This window comes from Neocloeon triangulifer, unplaced genomic scaffold, assembly GCF_031216515.1.
Source record: "Neocloeon triangulifer isolate White Clay Creek 2 clone unplaced genomic scaffold, ASM3121651v1 ptg000002l, whole genome shotgun sequence".
In the NCBI taxonomy this organism is placed as follows: domain Eukaryota; kingdom Metazoa; phylum Arthropoda; class Insecta; order Ephemeroptera; family Baetidae; genus Neocloeon; species Neocloeon triangulifer.
In genome coordinates, this window is record NW_026775545.1 from 6,115,109 (window position 1) to 6,136,487 (window position 21,379).

General features: G+C 36.0%; 2 protein-coding genes across 5 annotated transcripts; one reads left to right on the forward strand and one right to left on the reverse strand.

Annotated features, from left to right (window-relative positions):
* Window positions 1–11,838: 11,838 nt before the first annotated feature.
* Window positions 11,839–13,637, reverse strand: LOC132205132 (uncharacterized). Of its 2 annotated transcripts, none has more exons than XM_059634012.1 (4): window positions 13,539–13,637; window positions 13,170–13,429; window positions 12,435–12,788; window positions 11,839–11,981 (listed from the first exon to the last, which is right to left on the reverse strand). In XM_059634012.1, exons 1-4 carry the CDS (start codon window positions 13,603–13,605, stop codon window positions 11,901–11,903), a joined length of 762 nt encoding a protein of 253 aa, XP_059489995.1. In that variant the 5' UTR covers window positions 13,606–13,637; the 3' UTR covers window positions 11,839–11,900. The 2 variants fall into 2 exon arrangements, with proteins under 2 accessions (XP_059489995.1, XP_059489996.1); XM_059634013.1 differs by having other exon boundaries at window positions 11,842–11,981; window positions 12,408–12,788.
* A 1,302-nt stretch (window positions 13,638–14,939) lies between these two features.
* On the forward strand, window positions 14,940–21,363 carry LOC132205156 (integral membrane protein DGCR2/IDD-like). Of its 3 annotated transcripts, none has more exons than XM_059634053.1 (6): window positions 14,940–15,163; window positions 16,887–17,035; window positions 17,273–17,459; window positions 18,025–18,385; window positions 18,940–19,269; window positions 19,870–21,363. In XM_059634053.1, the coding sequence occupies exons 1-6, from the start codon at window positions 15,118–15,120 to the stop codon at window positions 20,027–20,029; spliced, it is 1,233 nt and encodes a 410-aa protein (XP_059490036.1). In that variant the 5' UTR covers window positions 14,940–15,117; the 3' UTR covers window positions 20,030–21,363. The 3 variants fall into 3 exon arrangements, with proteins under 3 accessions (XP_059490036.1, XP_059490037.1, XP_059490035.1); XM_059634054.1 differs by having other exon boundaries at window positions 18,940–19,275; window positions 19,875–20,035; XM_059634052.1 differs by having other exon boundaries at window positions 14,941–15,163; window positions 18,940–19,275.
* The last annotated feature ends 16 nt before the right edge of the window (window positions 21,364–21,379 follow it).

The following is a 21,379-nucleotide window of genomic DNA, read 5'->3' on the forward strand; positions in this document are numbered from 1 at the left end:
TAAAAAAAAAATAATAATAAAATTTAACTTAAATTTATTAAAAAATGGACAATAACTAAAATTTCATGTGTAGAATTTTAAATGCAGATATAATTTTAATCAATATATAATATTAGTGTTTTTTTTTTTTTAATTTAAGAGAAAAGTTTTATTTTTAATAAAATCTTTAATATTTTACTCGCTGTAATGAGAAATTTTCAACCGGAACGGCGTGTAGGAGGAGAATTTTTATTAATTCTCAACATTACCATCTGCTCTACCTCTTGCACATTGAATGCAGTTGGTTATTATTATGGAGATGAATGCTGCATGTGCACCAATTACACCATATATGCAAATTCTCTCTTTTTTTAATTCAGCAAGTTGCGCCTCTTTTGTCAATTCCTCTGGCAAATAATAAGGGCGCGAGAGAAAACGAAACGGAGGAGAGCAGCCGACCAACAATGGTCTCGCGAAGAAGAAAAATTATTATATACGCGTGTGCATTTCGCAGAGAGTTGAGGAGGACGCACCACGAGGCCCATTGTATGCACGACTGCGGCGAACGCGAGTACATAGCAATATCAGCGCTGCAGAGATGCGATGTGTAGGTAGGCAGGCCATCATACAAAAAAGCGTGGCGCATAACAAACGAAAAGAGAGCGGGAGAGAGAGAGAATGATGGGGTGTGTGTGTATAAAAATATGAGAGGACGAGGCTTATAAAGGGGGTTTGTATTGATCCGAGCCTGACAATATTCTCTTCTCATTGTCATGATGCTCGGCGGCGCGGCATCACGGAGCTGCTGCTGGATAAAGGCGCGGGGGTGGCGGCGCGCGCGATAAAGAGTGTACCCCTGCCAGATTTAATGCCTACGACATCATCCTCGTCGTCGTGTAACTGCTACAAATCATTTCAATTATTCATCCGCACTCCCTTGCTTCTCTTTAGAATTAGCAGGGTGGGTGCGAATCATCTTCTAGAAAAGGCGTTTCTGAAAGCAACGTTTTGGAATTTATCCTAATTGATATCCAAATGGATCGAGTTAATTGCCTAAATATATGAGTTTTCCTTAAATTTGTTTATTTATTACACAAATATATCGGCTAAACTTTGTAATACAGTATCAATTGGTATATTTTGATTCATTGTACCGATATGTAATAATATATTATTAAGAGTTAAAAATCAATTAATTGCTGTACCCAAGTTGTGAGCATTAATAGCGTAAATAATAAAAATGAAAAACTTGTATTGTCTCTATAAGAAGATACAAAATAAATGAATTAACAGAGACCAATGAATGTGAAAAAAATGTTGATAATTTTGAAATAATAATGTTTCTTAAATTGTTTTTAATTCGTTTTATTTCCATTTTTACAGTCGAAGACAACTAAATAATTCAAAAAAGCGTATTCACATTTTCCCAGATTGTGAAATGAGCTGAGTAAATGTGAAAGTTATAAGGTAGAATATATTTAAATATGAAAAACGTTTCTTAATTTTTCTCAATGAAATAATTTAATCAGGTTCTTAATAGGTAATACAGATTTAAGCTTTGATTTTTTTTCTCATTGGTAACTTTTTAAATAAATCATTTTGAAACTACTATGATTCAACCTTGATGAACATTGAATAACAGAAAAAAAATATTAAAACATTATTGCTTCGTTGATTCAAAACCTTAGTTTTGAGTTGAAGATAATAATAATAAAATTGTTCTTGGATCATAAAATTTTCATTTTGCTTTGTTCGACTTAATTAGATAAACTTCTACCCATACTATATTTTTTCATTGACTTTCAATAACCTGGTTGAAAAGAAAAAGATGAAAAAGTGCGCAATTTGCAAGTGTTTACGTTCGGCATGTGTACGTATTTTTTAAAACTATAGAGATCTCGGGAGGGGAACTCGAAGCGCAGGCAGTTCGGTTGAGCGGTGCGCGCTTCGGCAAACAAAACGGAGCAAGAGCAAATAATAAAAAAGCGCCTAAAGATATGAAAGGGTTGCGTCGTGCGCTGCGGTCTCTTTGAACGACTCAAGCAAGTTAGCCGAAATCGCTACCGGCTGCGAACTTTTGCCGTGCGTGTTTCTGTTTCAGACCGATTCATTTGCCTGCGAGGGATGAAAGGAGTTGAAATGTTTCTATACCTGCGCCAATTTATTTTTTTAACCCCACTTTGCTGACGGACGATGGTGCAGGAAAGAAGGACACGAGAAAGTAAATAGTAGAGAATTTACACCACTTGTTTGTCGACAGTTAACTCTCACTTTCCTTCTCTCTCTTTCTGCATTTTTGCCGCGCTGTTTGATGAGGATTTTCAGCTCGGCAAACATTGTTCTCTGAGCGAGTTTTCTTGCTTTGAAGGTGAAAAACGTGGCGCTGTTTTGTTGCTCAACAGCTGCAGATTATATTTGACGGGTGAAAATTATATACAAAATTCTCCATGTTTGACTACAAATTTCTGCTCCGCTGAGCTTCATTCGTCCTTTCTCGCTCTCTCTCTAAGTAAATAGCTTCTTAATTAGCGCCGCGAAAATAACTGTTCCGAGAAAATTTCAGGCTAGCGCGACTGCCGCTTTGTTGCCGCCAGCCCAAAGGAGACTGCAAATAATCCAGCCATACGCTGAAAAGTAGTGAGACAGAGGAGACGGTTACAGTTTAGAATAATCTGTTTATGTCCCAGCAGAAAAAGAGGTCTCTTGAGACTGGAAAGAACATAGAAAACCTTTAGGGCCGTGACGAGAAATGTTCTTACTTTTTAAAGGAAAGTCAAAGTTCAATAAGCGTAATATAATTAATGCCTACAATAACTCTATTTAGGTAATCAGGGTTATTGAAGTATATATTTTGTTTCATATCCTTCGATAATCATCATGGTTATTTTTTTAATAAAAATTTTTCGCTCTCAAAACCGCCTAATGAGAAAAATTGCTTCTTTATAAACTCTTCAACTTCAAACAACAAAACAGCTTAAAACGCTAAATTTTGATATAAATAACGATCACCTGTGTCTCATTTATAATCTCATTGAATAATCTGAAGAAAAAAAAATCACATTTTTCCGGAGACAAACTGTTATAGTACACAAATCTGTGAAAAATCCTGGCTGTCCGGCGCTCAGATTTCCAAACTGTGCCTTTTTCCGTGGCGTGGATTAACAACATCTCCCGGTTTATAGAGCCGTGCAAAAGCGGCCGAATCGACAATAAAAAGGCGCTTTGGAATTACCACGGGCGAGTAATAAAATTGCGCGGACGATGCGAAATTTGTTTTCCCGGGCAGCAGCAGCAAGTAGTAATTTTTTATGCATAAAGCGGAGGCGGCGCGCAGGGTGGCAGCAGCAGTCTGCGAGCTGGTGGGGTGGTAAGTTTTTAATGCTTTCACCCCTTTCTCTCTCTCCTGCACCCATACATTAGGACTAATTGAGAAGCAGTGCTGGCAGCCGTAGGTATTGTTAAGTGTTGGCACCGCCGAGAGAGAAAATAAAGCAGAGAGAGAAAAATGTTTCGTCCGCGGTACATTTCCATTTTTATTGTTTTCGCCGCTGAATTGTCGCTCGCCGACCGGCTGACTGGGTTTTGCTGCATCATTTTTCCACACGTCTCCTTATTTTCTCTCTCTTTTTTCGCAAACACTGAGCTGCGAGCTGAAACAACCTGTTTTTATTTCTAACCCCCACTTGCGTTTGCACCCGCCGTTTTTGTTTTACACTCGCACAAAAGTCGCGACGAAACAGAGAGAGAGGACACGTGCTGCGAGTACATCTCATTGTGTGTTTCGCTGCTTTGATAATTGACAAGATGGCAGAGCATTTTACTGATTTGATGCCGAGCTCACCGCTGCGAGAGAGATTGGACGTGAAACAACAAAAACGCACTTCTTTGTCGACGACTCTCGTGGTGATTTGAAATTTCAAACAAAATTTGTAAAATATAGTGAAGAACAATGGTTTTAAATAAAAAGAGCTTTATGAGTTTCTGAACATGCATTATTAAAAAAACTTTTTTTTTTATTCAACAAATTAAATTTTGTGCTGGTTGTTTATTAAAAGTTTCACCTTGAGATTCCAAAAGCATTACTTAGATTCACTGCCAATCATAATACATATTTTAGAACAAACAAAACGTTTGAAAGAATTTTTATTGATCTGCTTGATCTTTAACACGAGTACTACAAATTAATAGTAATAACAAGAGATAATAATGCTTAAACCTGCTGAAAATAGTAATACTTATCATTTCCTCTGAGAACACAATTCTTAAAATTGACTGATTGTGAGAAATGAGGATTGATTTCAATATGCAGAAAATCGTCTTTTAATGTTCAAAGTTGTTCCAAGGTCCAAGCCATGTATAAATATTGGCGTTTTATTGAATTATTACAGTTTGACCAATTTTATCATTAGATTATACTTAATACCATTCATAATTCATCTCTTATAATAACACTCAATGGAACTTATAATGGTCAATAGCCTTTCATTGCTATTACTAACATTGTTCATGGTATGTATTTCAAGTTCGTCTCAGTTCATCTGTAGCTATGTTATTATATCTTAATTTAATTGCATTGTTAATGTACGTTTAGTACATATTGTTAGCGTATTTAGTTTATTTTTTTTTTTAAATTATAAATATTCAAAATTAAAAAAAAAACTACATTAATTTAATAAACTGACAAAACAAAGTATAATAAACAATTTTCTCACAAACAATGTTAACATAATTAAATACTTTATCTATTTGCATTACATTTTTTTTTACTTTTTTTTTAATTGGAATTTTTTAAAGATTGCCATCAATCATGCCAGAACAGGCCAGTTTTGTTTATTTTTTCTCTGTCAGCGCGGGTGTGGCGTAAAGCCAATACCCACGAAAGCACGACGGATAAAACAAAAATAAATAAACCCGAAAAGCAAAAATCAGAAATCAACAGCGACGGACGAAAAATACGAAAAGGGTCCTTTGTGCGAGATGGATAAAAAAATCGAAGCATCATCACCTGCGTGGAAAATATTTCCAGGCCGACGCAATAATGATTTTGCAGCGCGAAAAAGGCAATATTAATCAGCCTTTGAAAGAATACACACGGGGAGGGAGGAAAGAGAGAGGCGAAAATTAAAAGAGAGCCGGCGGTCGGCGGGATGGTATAAGTTACAGGGGCCAGGCGACTCGGATAGCGTTACCGCCCGGCTATTGTTGGCGATTTTTTCCATCCATCAGCAGAGCAGCGGTGGCTTCTCGATTTCTGTTTAATTATCTGGCCGTGTAATACAAGCTGTCGAGAGCCGGTCTGTGTTTCCAGGGATAAAAAGTCAGTGGGCCCGCGTGCACGCAAGGGTTTAAAAGAGTGATCAAAAGCGGAGAGCCTCTCAGCACAGATTACATGCCAGAGCGTGAGTGCCGGCCGGACTCGCCGGTATTAAAAAGCAGTGTTGAGGCTGCCAGGTTTTGGCCATGCATGCTTGCGTACGTACGTAGGTACCATTATTGCGCCCTAAAGTCCACCAAAATTCGTGCGAAGAAAATGCGAGAAATAATTCAAATTTCTGCAACCAGAGTCCCTCTTTGGATAAAACTGCGACGTTTTGACCATTTTTTTTTTTAAACATTTGTAAAAATCTTTAAGATAAATTATTAATTGGTGAAATATTCTAATCCAGAAAAGAAATAATACTGTGGCGTTTGAATTGAAATCCAGCTCAATCCCTCAATGGGGGTTTTTTTATTTGTTTATTACTTCTATTATTGTTAAACAACATTTAAATTATTGATTCATGGCAAAAACATCAAAAGCTTTTTCTATGAAACAATTAAAAACGCAAAAAAAGCTCATCAAAGGAATGAATCGGATGAATTTTAACGCCACGAATCATGTCTTGGTCGTGAAAAAAATCGCCATTTTATTCACAAAGTTTGCGCCTGTCAGTTTAGCGGTATATAACACGCTCAACAGCTCAGACGTGCAAGTTGCCTAACTACCTATAAAATTGTTATAAAGAATATATCCAAGATAAAAACCGACTAAAAATTATAATTTTTTATTTGAAGAGCAAATTATCAATTTGGTGGAAACGGTCCAGCCACTTGCACGAATTTTCGTAAAACAGTTCAAATGAATGATATGGGTTGGGTGAGACTGTAATATTCCAATTTTTTATTTCACCCGACATTCCCTGCCTCAAGAGTTCTTTTGTTAATTAAATAATATGTACAGCTTAGAGCAATAACAAGAAAATGAGAAACAGTGGGCACATGGTACCATTCAACTTAAATCAAATCAACAAATGATTAAAATCTACCTTCACTGGACTAGACCATATATTTGCTCTTTTTGAAAAAAAAATACAACAAAATTGTAAGACTTGAAAAGTGATTAGCAAAGCAGTAAAAAAACTTTGCACATAAATTTAAAAAAATAATATTATAAAACATTTAAATATAGTTTTTAATTTCAACTAATTTAAATTATTATATCAAAAAATTTGTGTAAATTAAGCAGGTTTGCAAGTTTAGTTAAAAAGTTAATAAACTGTTTATTGAAATTTTTAACTATGATAGCACGGGCAATTTGATTGAAAAATTTCTCAAGAATTGTTTCTGCAAGACTGTGGAACTTTTTGACAACCAGTGAAACTTCCACTGCCAGCGCGGGTCCAGCGTCTGCGCTGGTGAGAGGGAAATTTTGTCTCTTGAAGCTGGCGGCGGTGGCTCTAAATGTGTGTATGTAGCTCTTTTTCAATACCACTTTGAGTCGCGAAATAAAAAAGCAATTTGCATGTGAGGGTGCTCGAAGCGTTAAGTCACACGCCGCGACAAACAGACGCTGGGCCCGAGCGCGCGTTAATGGAAACCTAAGAGCTTTTTTTCATTACTCCCGGCGAGTCCAGCGTGCAAAAAGAGAGAGACGAAGGGACGCATGATGAAAATACCCGTGCTTCACACAGGCGTAATGGCCATATTTGCCTTATTCTCACTCACTCGCCGCTGCCGCGAAAATAGCACACCCGCGCGTTCCGCTTTTCCCTCTTTTCCGACCGCTAAAACGCCCCGGCCGCTTAAAACCAAAGGTGAGTGCTCGTCAAAAACAAAGACGAATGCATTTTAGTTGCCTATATACCATGCATGCCATCCTTTCTCTGCAAAATCCAGAACAAAACATCCGAGATTGGAAAAAAATTGTGGAAATAAATTAGTCTAGATTTACGAAATTGGTGCTTTTGATTAGATTGATCGTTCTTATTTTGATAATATTTGATTAAACTTTTGGCGAATGAAATCGTAAAGATTTGTCTTTTAAATCTGGGAAGCAAATTTAACAGTAGCAAAAATACAAGTGTCTCATCTCTTGGCCGTAATTCACACACTATTTCATCACCCATCCATAATTCAAGCGCGAGCGAAACTAGCAATTACGCAGCGCCGCCACTATATATCCCGCAGGCGGGCACTTAAAAGCCGCTGGCAGAACAAAGCGCGAGTGACAACGGAGTGACCCTGGCTGTTGACCTGCCCATCTGTCAGACGCAGCGTGCCCCTTCCAGGTCTCAAGTTACGCCATTCACACATTTATCACGACACAAATTATACACGCGAATAATTTCTCCGTCTCGGCGGGAGAGGCGTTGAAATATTCTGTATGGAATTCAATTTGGAAAAGGTCGATGAATCAGAGCCGAGGATGGGTGAAATAAAACTCACACAATTGGCCCGATCGCGGCCGGAACAATGGAGGCATTAATTGGCATCAGAGGCCCGAGGAGCCGGCACTAAAATTTTTATGACGGACAACAACAATCCACGGCTAAATGGTTTAATTTGTGCATGGCAACGGAACGGTAGAGCTAAAAACGAGGAAAAAACGCTCATGGGCGTAAAGTTGAAAATTATTAAATCTGATACGCACACGACCAAAAATCAATAAAGCTGCTGTCGAGTGATTTTTTTTCGCGGTGAGTGCGCCAAGTGCGTTTTATGTTTGCCTAGCCTTTTGGCTCGGCCCGCGTTTTTATTTTCCGCAACCCCCCTCGGTGCGTGCGTGTATATTAAATATGAACTGCGTTGATTTGATGAGCGTGTGTAACATCCCCCGCTATTTTAAGAGTACATTTTGGAGGTTGGCAAATATGAACTAGCTGGGATTTTTGTTGATTTTTATAGCACTGCTGTTTTTATGGTCATAAAAGGAGGGGTGAAGTCGTTAAATATTGAACAAATTTTGAAGTAATTTGTAGTTTAAATGGGAAAATCCATGTTTAAGTGCAAGAAGAACAAAAGTTTTATTTTAAGTTTAATGACAAAAAGTGAGTTTATCAACTAAATATTAATTTAATTAAAAACTTCAAAATGCATCTTTGTTACTAAGTTGTAATCATATTGGAATAATTTTATTGTAAAAAGTTTTGGAGTGTTCATTTGACCATACAATTATATTTCTATATTTCTCATTTTAATTACTGAAGCATACATAACAAAAGTTTTAATAAATTCGATTTTGATGTAAATAGTTCAATTATTTGTGGCGCTTAATTTTAGTACTTTCAGTAAAAATGGAAATCAGAAGAATGTTTTTTTTTTGTTTTTAGTAGAAAATATAAAATTTAATGTAGCTTCCTGGTAGCTTCTTAATTGTATTTGCTTATTAGTAATAATAATATTGTGTAAAAGTCTTACAAGTTTGTTTTAGAAATAAACAAGTAAATATTTTTTAAGGAATTTATAGACAAAACTGCACCACTAAAAGTAAAAATTCCAAGACAAAGAGAAGTCATCCGCATCAGTATGCCTTTTTGTTAATAAAACGTTAATTCAACTAATCCTTTTCATTTTTAAAACACGCCAAATTACATAATTTACAATTTTAATGAGTGGGAAAATAGTCTGATTCATGATTTATTTTCTTTTTATTATTTATCTTGATGAAACTTCACTTTTTAGATCCAAAAAGTTGATCAAATATTATCAATTTTTGTGAAAAATTGAGATGTTTGAATAATTTAAATCTATAATTATGTTAACGTAAGTTTAATGATTCTACATTCACTAAAAATTAAATTTCATATTAATTTAAAGGATTAATCATTTATAGTCCTTTTATTGGTCGCCATTTGAGTAATTTAGACGTGTCTAAAATAAATTACAAAAATAAAACATCCATGAATGTAAATGAAACAAACTTATTTGTTTTGCAAAAGGTAAACCAAGACTTTTAATTGCTTCAAAACACCTGACATTAATATAATTTTAATTGCAAGTAAAATTTACTAGAAGAAAAAAAATTAGTTTCAACCTATTCCATATTAGACCAGCGCAGATTAAACCTCAGGGATTTGCAACCGTAATTTTGCGAGGGCTCATTGTCAATACTGCGCGACATAAAAGGCTCTGGCTTTTCCCACAAAAAGAGCGAATAACGCGGAAAATCCGTCTCGCCTACATTCGGTGCGGCACTATCTGCACTCGGGCAGCGAGTGGGCTTAATTAAAAGCGGCGGCCGGATCTCTTGTACTTAATTCCACATAATTCGTGATTAATTCTTTGTTCCGCAGCTGGAGCTGCGGTGTGGCGGCGGCGCCTTTGAATTGGCGCAGCAGAGGAAGTTTGCAACCCTTTGCGCGCGCGGGTGCCATCCTGGCGGTTATTGTGGAAGAAGAGCCGACTAATTTGGTGTAGCTGCTGCGCGCCCTATTATGACTTGTTTTGATTGTATTAAGATGAGCCGCACAGAGAGAAGCGGCCGCTTCTCTCTCTCTTACTCTTGGATCGATAAAACTGTAGTTCTTCTTCATCTCTCTCGTCACCGGATCGCGATGACAATGCCGCCGCCGCCACCGCCGCGAGATGAGCCACCCCGCTGTCAACCCCCGGCACATAATAATGCCTCCCTAGCTACGCCGCCTTCAATCATAAAGCACTCGGCGCTGTTTAAACGTCGATTATACAAAATATTATCATCTCCTTCCTCCCACCCGTCAGCTCTCAGCCGTTCGATGATGCAAACTTTTCAACCGCCCTGTTCAGAACTTGCAAGTCTTATACTTAGGCACGGACTGCGCTTTTTCTTTCATTCTCATTAATATTATTTTATTATATTTTTTTTCATTAATAAGTTTTAAACTATTTTTAATAAGTCCCTCGGTAAGTCGGTACTTTTACTTGATGGAACTCTTTAATTTTGTTTTACATTATTTTATTGATCGTTTACGTAAGTTTTCATCTTCAAAATTTTAAAATTCTCACTTTTGTTAAATATGTAAGTTTAGTTTTTACCACCAAAATGAAGTCCCTAATTTTTTTTAATTTTTTGGTCATTCCAATAGTTTTTTTTATAAACTTTGGTTTTCATCACCTTTTTTAAATAAATTATGTATTTTTCAGCAATATAATTTGACAAATTTTTTTTACTGTATTAACTTTTGAACGCATATTTGTCTACATAGTTCTCACTTCAATTATTATTATGCTATTTTAATTGCAATTATTCATACTAGCTATTACTACAGTATGATTTTTTTTCTCAACATTTCTCAAATTTTTATTTATCTAATTATAAGCTCCAATCCGTGCCTGAACTCATTTATTAGAAGACAAAAGTTTAAGAACAGGAGCCCATAAAAAACCGCGTCAATGCGGCTGGTGATTTATTAATTGCAACATTATATGATGGCGTTAAAATTAATTACACAGACCTGCTTTGTAAACATAGATTACGCCAATATCTTCTGCGTCAACCTGTCAAAGTGACAAGAAAGACTGATTGAAAGTAAGGAAAGTAATTTTAAAAAAATTATATCTTTTTACTAGCCTTTTGTAACATAACTTGTCATGACTCAGAAAAATTGGAATTAATTATTAAAAACACTCCATTTCAATTTTTACTGAATTATTATTGTTCTATAAAATCTGTTTGTTAATTTTGGTTTTTTATGCTAGCTAAAAACAAAAATTATCTTTTAGCAAAATATCCCAAATATTATAAATAAAACAAAATTATTAATTTTCATAAAGAGAGGCAATTTGAAGTCAAATAATCATCAAATTGTTGATTCAATCTAACTTCTTATTGAGATTATTTTATTGTTTTTAATTTTATTCAGATCAGTGCAAAACGAAAGATTTAAAAATATGAGAAAGGAAATTTTGCGAATTTTCCATTCTTTTTTTATTTAAATTTCTGCATTTACAAAACCAAAATTTTTCTTCTCCACAAGCTTCTAATTGACATTCAGCAAATCGACAAGCACCAAGTCTAAAAAGTATGTTTGGAGTGTGGAGTTGTATGCAAATCAGTGGAACCTTTTCGCAATCGGTGCCGCGTCACATCTTTCACGTCGCAGAATTTCCACTCCGAACCATTTTGCTTAAAATGCAAGAGCAATTAGAGTGATGCATGACATGTTTCCCAGCAGTGGCAGTTAGAGCGTCAAGGGTCACCCACGGCCATCTGTCGCCTCTCTCGCTTTATTTCCATCGCTGCAGAAATGAATTTTTCTCACCTTGTATGCCGACGCTGGGAAAAATCGCGCTTAACTCGGGGAAAAAAATTAAATATGCGCACGTCGCGCGCAAAAATCCGTTCGAGGAGAGAAAAGAGGCTCCCCGACACTTTTTTTAATAACATGCAAATTTTCCGCGGACTCATCTGCATTTAATTTTTCTTTTGATTCATCATCGCTCTCTCTCACTCTGCATTGGAAACTAATGCATTATTCAATATATTGTAGTACGGTTGGTGCTGAAAGGTTCGCCCCAAGTACATAACCGTGCAATATGCAATTTTTCCGCACCAGATTGCTACCAGCTTAATGCAATCTCCAATATGAAGAGAGCGATGAGGGCAGAAATCACAAGAGCATTTTTCTCTACGTCATTTGGAATTGATTTATTTGAGTGATTGAAAGTTTGTCATGAAAATACATTTAATAAACGGGACGATAGACGTTGGCTTTCATTTCCATGACCAAAACACCACCAGGTGGACCGTCCTTTGGTACGTGCATCTGGAAATTGATAAAATGTTAATAATTTAATTCATCAAATAATCCAAGTTTCAATTTAATGATTTCAAATTAAAAAATAAAATAATAATTAATCAATCATTGATTTATTTTGTTATTAGAATATTTGAAAAAAGAATCAGATTGAGTTATTTAAAAAGGATTGTTTTTACAATTTTATTATCTTGACAGCAGAACCATATTATTTAAGATTTTATTACTGAAATTTAGTCTACTTGCAATGAATCACTGTAACGCCGGTTGCCTATGTTGAGTTTAAAATATCAGAATATTATTTTTTTCTTCACGAAACAATATAACGACTCAAAAATCAAACCCATCAATTCAAACACAATATTTTTTAATGCTTTGAATTTCATCCAAATTTCTCAAATACTGTGCCTTTTTTGTGGAACTATTGAAAAGTACCTAAGAAGTTCAAAAACTCGGATTTACAGTCAGTTTGACGTCATCGTCATCTCTCCTGATGCCAAATCCGCCCTGCTGGCGCATCAGGTTGTTTGGATATTGGGCTGACCTCGGGTGCCAGTGACCAAGTCCTCCATATCCGTAGGGCCATGCGAAGGGTTGACTCGGTGGTGGCGGTGGTGGTGGATAATAAGAGGGATAGGCAGGTGGTGGGTAATACGCTGGAGGTGCAGGTGGCTGCGGGTAAGTAGGCGCAGGATAGTAATTGCCCATTAAGGGTGGAGGTGTTTGGGCTCCCAGTCCCGCTTTGTAGGTAGTGCTGAAGGGAGGAATGTGAGTCCAGGGAATGTCCATGCCGGTGTAAACTCCAACGTCCAAGTCCTGGAAAATTGTTTAATTTGATATTTCGTCAATTAAAAAAATTTACTTTCAATAAAAATAAGAAAAAATAGCTATGAAATAAATTATTAAATATTTCAATTAATTTAATTCACTATTAATTTTATTTCACAAAGATATTGCAAAAAAATTATCTTTGACAGGACGTACGTGTAATTTTTTGTAAATTACTAGTGGTTTGTAAACCTTTCTGCGCATGGGAGAGAACAGTGAATGGTAAAATTTGACTTTGATTTTCAATTCTCTGCCTGCAAATAAGAAATGAATAATTTTGTTTATAGTTCAATATTTATTTTCTGTGTTAATCATATTTTCATAAAAGTGCTTATTTGGTCAGACAAAAATTTTCCTAATCAAATTTACCTTTGAATTTTGCTCCTGTTTTTCCTGATTGGCCACAACAGGAATGACCACAGGCGGCTGCGGAGGCGGTGGAGGCGGATAGTACTGGGCAAGAGGGCCGTATGGAAATGGAATTGACGGAGGCGCTGGAGGCGGATATTCGAAAGGGTTCAGAGGCGACCACGGAGGAAAGGAAGGCGGGAAATCAGTGCCGGGAAGCATGCTGACCACCCGTTCCTGATAAGGTTCCCCATAGGGAGCCCACCTGGCTTCTCGACCAGCTTTAAAAATGTATAAAAAGAAAAAATTAAATATGCATAATTATTATTATTTAAATTAAAAGCAAAATATCAATCAAAATTACTACTTAAGTGAAAATTTTTTAACAACCAGTTTCAAGCTGGGCGATTCCAAAGGGGAGAAACGCAAAGACCAAAAAACACAACCGCCCGCTCATTGCTGCAGCGGGGAGCCAACTGTGCCGATAAATTAAAATCCTAATCTGCATCTCGAGGTCTACTTTTACATGCACCTGTTTTTTAAGCTGCACGTGATGCAATTACTAACTTTTGGGAGGGGTGACAAAAGTACTTCGTGTAATTATTTTCTCATATAAGTGTTTTTATTTAAAGCTGAACATAAAAATTTCCTTAAAATAATATAGCGAGCATCACCAATCAGAGTAACAAAATGTATTAAAATTTGGAAAAGAAAATTAAAATTTGGTTTATTCCTAAGGGAAATAATTTCCCTAATTTATTTTCAACAATAATGATATGAGAATATAATCAAATAATAAATTAAGATAAGCTCTGAAGCTCCCATCAAAAGGGGCTAATCATAATTTTAATATGATTTTCTTTTAATTCCCTTTACATGAATTGACAATTTTGGAACAATATTTTAGCAAAAAAAAAAAATATATTGTTTAGTCTTAATATAATTTTTTATTACTATTTTAGTAGTTAGGTGTCGCTTTCAAATTTGAATTGGTAGTCTGAGGAATCGGCTAAAGGCTGTACGGAGAACGCTGCTTGCGAGCGCTTAGGCTAGTACGACATCTACGATTTTGCGTACGGACAAACGCAGAACTATATGTCACTTGAAATCTCTCCAACCTCTCTTTAATATTTTGAGAGGTAAAATAACCTTTGCCATCAAATGTTCAATAATTTGAGCAATAAATTTTTTTGCTGCTTATACTCATTTGTTAGTCCCTGTTAAATCAGTGGATCTAGCAATTAATTTTCAAAGAAAAATATTAGGAAACGGTCAACTTTTATGACCGTATATAGCAGTTAAATGAAGATTGTAAAATTTTTGCCTAAAATTTAATTAATATAATTGCGAAACAAAAATTCCCATAATCTGAATTTAAAAAGTCGAATCTTGAGATTAAACCTTCGCCTCAGATAGAGTTTAGACGACTGCCTGATTCTTCCGACTGCCGCTTTCTTCAAGGGTTTTTTTTATTTTGCTCTTAGCTCCTGGCAAAAATCTGCAGCTCAAATTATGTTTAGTAAAATGAGGGTTACTTTTATTGAAACAGTAAAAATGTTATTTAATACTTTGATTAAACATTATTATAATATATTATTTTGTTTATGGAAATATTACTTTTTATCATCTCGTGGGCACTGTACATTATTTTTCGTTTTATGTGCAAGTTGATTTTTTTGATTTTTTTTTTTTACTTTTTCCTGCTTGCCGCTGCACGTGTTTCTCGCGGCGTTTTCAAACTAAAGTGGGTACGCGGGCGCAGAGTTCGTTGCGCAGGTTCGCGAATGTAAACATCTGCGATTCGTTGGGCGATCCACTCGCCTTGCCTGCCGAGCAGCGGAGACCAGGTTTTCGCAGATCGATCAACATCAGCAAGCAAAGCGAAGCAGACACAACCCTTTGAAAAAACGCGTCCACCCACACCGGGGGATGATTTGAGGCGCAGCGTGATGGGGCTGGTGGGCACGGGATGAGCAGCCTGCTGGTGTGCCTGGCCCTTCTGCTCGGCGCCTCAGGTACGCATCGATTGACCTGAATCCGCCCCACGGGCCAACAAACCTTTTGCTTTGTTCGCCTGTCATTGCGAATGTGTACTTTTCGCCAAGGCGTGTTCCTGAGCCTGGCCAGCGAAATAGGCGCCGCGAAGAGAGTTGCTAAGGGCGGGTTGCTGCTTTCGAGGTTGGCGTGATTCGAACAGTTAGACGCGCCTCATTTGGCTCACAATCCCGCGCGCCCATAAAGTGTGAATTGTAATTGGTGAGGGCACTTGCTTATTTGGTTAACTGTAAAGCTTTGCGCCTGCAGCAGGTGATGACCGCAGCAATCTCGTTTGGATAAATGCACGGGTTAAATTTATCTTTGGGTTTGAATAATTATCTCATTAAAAAAAATACAATTAATTGATGAGTATTATTTCTGCTTTTTAGTTGAATATTATGTAATTGAATTAAATTTTCTATGCTAATTTTACTTCTAATTATCTGCTCAAAGAAATTTTCTCCGTTTCTATGCTGCCAAGACTATTATTATTAATAATAAATCCGAAAGATTATTTTTTTAAAAATTAAATGATATTAAAAAACAATCATAAAAATTAATTACAGTTCATTAATAAAATAAAACGTAATAATATTAAAAAAATTGATATAATGTAAAAAAAAATATTTATAAAAATAAAAAAAAATTAACTTCCAATTATGCAACAAATTTCATATTATTTTATTAATTTTTATTTAATAGTGGTTATCAATTTTACCCAATTATCAGATGTTAATTAATTAATTTATTGATTAATAGAATAAACATTTTATTTTTATTTCCAACTTCCAGCGCTCTATTATTCAATGATTTTAATGAATGAGAATTTCACAAAACATTGACTTGTGATCCTTGGGTATTTAATAGTTCCCTATGCAAAGCTCAGTGCGGCTTATGAGGTTTTTTACCTCGCCAGTTTGAGGGAAATCTTTGTTTGTGTTGGTGCCTTTTTTTCAAATAACGCACAAAAATTCAATGTTTTATTAAAAAAAAATATTAATTTATTGCAATGCAAAAGATCCTTTTGGGGAAATAAATTTTGTGCAAAATGGTCCCGGATCCGGAATTGAAAAACTTATAAAAAAGCTCATTAGCAGTAAAACTCTTTGTACTTGATTGCACAATTTATTCTGTCATAATTGCTTTCATTTCAGACAGTCTGCCGTTTCGAATTATTTGCATAGCTGGCGAAATGCTTGTTATGCACGAATTGAAAGTTGATACGAAAATACCATTTCGGTGTGCATCATTTATAGTGGCGAAGTGAAAGAAAATGAAAAATTGAATGCAAGCGGAGCACAACTCGTTCAAACCAGTTTCTTTTGTGCCGACGCCGTGGGTTTGATTGAGTTTTTTTTATTCGCGCCAGAGGTGACTGTCGGGGCACAATTCTTTATTTCTTTCTTTTGTCGGCGGCTGCTGTTGCTTGCAGCGCTTGCATAAATTCATTTTCCAACTCGGCATGCATGTTTGCGTTGCAGACACGCTTTATCGTTTTGCACAATGGCCTACCAATTAGACGTGCAGGTATTGCAGGTCACCGGAGCTGAACTATCGGCTCGGCAAATTTATTCCCAGCGTTGATTTCCATCTCTCTATTATTATAATTTTTAATTTTAAACAAAGAAGAGTCGATTTTGTTAAATAAAAAATTATTTGGCCTAAACTTTTTACTAATTGTCAATTGAATAAATATTTCAGAGGGCAGAAATGAGCCGTGCGTTGATATGCATGGGCGTCTGGTGGCCCCAGACATCCACTATGTACCTGGACCAGACACGTGCACCCTCTGTGTGTGCGACAACGGAGCCCCAAAGCTCTGTAAAGCAGTTCTCTGCTCACCACCCATGGTGAGTTTTGAATAATTTAATCATTCCATGGAATCGAAATGTTTGTACACCATGAAATTCTTATAGAGCTTCACTCACAATTAAATTTAATGTATGTGTGAGAAAATTTTAATTATTTTAAAATGAACTGAATTTTAATTTAAAAAAAAAATGTTTTAATCTGTAAGTTGAGCCTGTAAGAAAACAAATCAATGATTTAGCTTTAAATTGCCCTAATCAAAATTAATTCATGCTCAGGACTGCAAGTCATTCAGGCTTGGTGCCTCTTGCTGTGACTTCATTTGCCTGGACGACACTCTAAACAAGAACGATGTGATGCATGATGATCTTGGCATGCGCCTGGTGGCCTGTGTCATTATGATCATCCTCTCCGTCTCGCTGCTTTTCTTCTTGGTGCACAGGCTGCGGAAAAGAAAAATTAGAGGTAAAAAAAGGATAACTTTGAAGCCTGACACACATCAATCCACTTTAAAATGAACTTTATTTTCATTTTTAGTTAAATCATTATTGTTTTTTTTTTTTTATTATTATTTATTTATTAGACCCATCTGGGCACACCTTTTGATAGTTTATGTTATATCTTGGTAAAATAGGGTCAAATATAACAAGGAATTTGATATTAGGTCAATTTTATTCATTTTAAACCTTTGTTTATCATTGAAAATTAACGTTAAAAATATTTTTTTTTATAAAAACTGAAAGTTAAATCAAATTTAAAAAATAAACCCCTATATAATATATAATATAATATTTTTCAATTTCATTTGATTTTTTATTGAACACTAACAAAATTTTCCACATTTTATATTTCCTCAACACTCTTATTTGATCATATATAAATTTTAGTAATCAAATGTACCTTCCAGTTATGTTTTATTTTCTCCCAGACAACTTTTTTTAATTATTTATAACTTTATTCATATTTTAAAAACAATTTAACCGAATTTAAGATGGAATCGTTTTCCTCATTTTTTATTTCTTAATTTCAGGGCGGCAAAATCGGCAGCTGACCGAGGAGGACCACTCGATGGCCAGTATTGGCTACATCGCTGGCAGCATTGGTTATCTCCCAGGCTCAATGGGCTACATGCAAGATTCTATCGACTGCCCCTACGACGCCGATCCTCGAGTCAACTTTGCTCTTTGGAAGCCACCAGAGAGTTACTTCCCAAGAGGAGAAGCTCCTCCGCCGTACGAGGAGGCCGTGGCCGCTGCGCAGGCAGAAGCGGCCGCTCCTGCCCGCATGGCCATTGCAAATAACAACAGACCTCCCCAAGTGGTGGACATGCTTACAGTTGCCCTTCCGACTGCAGGGCAAAACCCCGAGCCTGAAAATCAACAGGCTATCAGGTTTGTTAAGTTACATTTTAGAATAGTTAATTCAATTGTTATAATATTTTATGAGTTTTTTTTAAACCTATTTTAGGAATATTTTAAGCTATTTTTTTAATTTCACAATCTCTTTTTATAAAGCCACATTTTTTATATGATTGTTGACTTGGATATTAAATGACGAAGAGTCATAATTCACTTATTGGCACAGTCAAATGAAATCTACAAAAATGGTTGCTAAAATTTCCTTTTAATTGCTGCAAAGACCAGAATAGACTATGTTAATGAAGGAGTCCTTAAGAACAATATGGTCTGATTGCCATAGAACAATTTTTTGTTTCGAGACAAAGTCATTTTTGGTATTTTTATTTGTATTATTGAAGCCAATTGTTATCTAGGCAAGGCATTCATATTAGTGAAAAAAGTTGCAAAAGTTTAAAAAAAACTTTTATGGTGTATTTAGGATATTCCATCTTTAAGAATTTTCCAGGAGAACGTTTTAATTTATATTAATTTTTTTTACAATTAGAGTAAAAACTAACCTTTATGCTAAAAGTTTAATGCATTTCCAGTTCCGATGCGTTCTACGAAGATGTCCAAGTGGCGACAGGCTCGTCAGTCGTTGAATATGTCAATGTGGAGCAAACCAGAGACATGATGGCCGCCGCCCTGGAGAGCAACTTGGCGGCAATGAACGCCCTGAACCGCAGCACATGCAGCTGCCCGGATGAAAACGACGACTACCGCAGCGAGTGCGAAAACTGCAAAAGCGCTCACGAATTGGACCAGGAGCCGGCGCCTCTGCCACCCCAGGAGACGATGACCCTGCAAAGGCGGCCACACAGCGTGACGCCCAACACAGCTAATGGCTATCGAACAAGCCTCACACTGCCCACTAGGAGGTCAAGGTGATTTTGATTAGATTTTATTAATCGTGTGTGGTGATTCATCCGGCAGGATGATTCACTCAAATTAGTCAGAAGTCAGAATTTTTAAGGCAGACAAGGAATGAAATGTTCAAATTAATTCTTGTTTTTTAAATCTTGTTTAAAAAAAGATAAGTTTTAAGAAAACAGTTTTATATTGGGACTTAAGTAAGTTATTGTAAATTACTAATCAAACGCAAAATGAAGTAATAATATTTACGTCATTTTTTAATTAAAATTTAATTTTTTAGAAATTAGCCTGATTTTTAAATTTCTAGTTTAGAATGGCAGATATTTAAATTGTGTTGCTTGAATTAAAACACTTTTGGAAGTTTATTTATTTTTAATGATAATAAATATGGTCTGGGTTTGACTGTTAATTTGTGCCTTTGTTTGAACCAAGTGTTTGTCTTCTTTAATTTTTGCAATGTAGTCTCTTAAAATACTCTCTGTTTCTACACTTTTAACCTATTATACTAACTATAATTTGACATCTCTAATCTTTTTAAATATTTCACAAATTTTCATTTTTATTCTGGAAATTTAGAATATTTTTTAACTGTTCCTTAATTGCAGGTCAGGTTTGCTGACTGATTCACCACCATTCAGTGTGCATTTGCCGCCGCCTCCAAACTGGTCCGACTCAAGCAGCTCCAGTCGGTCGCAGAGTCCAGATCACTCCGAGCTGAACAGAACTTCGAGCACAGGTCTCGACGAGGCCAGCACCCACATGTGAAAACCACTTTTTCGCAAGTCATGTTAATATTAACCGCAGGGTGGACCATTTAATTGCATAATTAATTACACATTCAAACACACTTCTGAACCACCTGATAGTCATTAAATTTAGGGTCTACACACAAACATGAAAAAATTTATTATATTACTCTGTACGGCAATACCGCGGTGGTTTCCGACGCTAAATTGAAAAGGTGGTCAAAGGGTGTGACCCTTTCAGGGACAACCAACATCAGCCGTGTGAAAAAACAATTTAGTACTACATATATTATCTTCGAATGTTGGCTCACAAATGCTCACTTTTACAATTACAAAATTCTTTTTATACTGTGACAAAGGTGAAACAAAACAGGATTGGCAGGATAATGATAGAAACGCGCTCTTTATTGTCTTCACCCAATAATCTATTTATCTTGACTATCTCTTCTCTCCATGGCGACAAAACCCCCAACCAAACCGGCAGCAATGAATTAAAGCTTGATATTAACAATTAGTGCAAATTCACATTCCTTTCCCACTTAACTAAGTAAGGTTTGATGTTTTCATAAATTAGCTGCAGAAAAATATGTAATGATAAAGAAAAACTTTAGCGGGCGATTCAAAAGGCTCGAAAGGAACAATTAGTGCCATCTTTAAAAATAAAAATCAAAAGTTTGGCTTGTACCGAGTACGTTTCAGTTCATCCCTTTACATTTCCAGGAGATCTGATTGATTTGTCACTCGGAAAGTGGAAAACTTTTAATTGGCCTTTGAATTAGGCTGAACACTATTGTGCTGGACAGCCTTTTGAATGGCCCCAATTACCATTATTGAAATGATGATGCAATGATATACGTACACTGTGGTTTAAAATTAGGCTTGATTGTTGTTTTCAGAGCCTAAACCATATATTTCACAACATTACATAAATTTAAATAATTGACGGGAAAGTACACGGTTGCTGATCTTGGGAATCTGCCTTCTTTAAAAGATACACAAATAATCAAAAATGAATAATGTGATCTCTCGGTCGCGTTTTAAATAAAAAATCATATATAATCTGCACAACGACAAGGGGGCAGATTGACCCGACCATAGAAAGGAGTTGGGCACTTTTGATGCGAGTAAGACTGATCCGAATCAGCTAATATGTGAAACAATAAGCAAAAGAATTTATTGACGTTTGATGAAATTGAAAATGTAATTGATTGATGCATGCGTGTACGGCTTGTCACGCACCTATGGTGATTTTGATCGTTTACACATAGAGTGGCTTTTACGAAGCAAGGCAAGAAACGAATTTATGCGTTTGCGATAAATTCTTTTTCTTAAATAAATTAATAGCAAAAACTGCGAGAGTACTTTATAT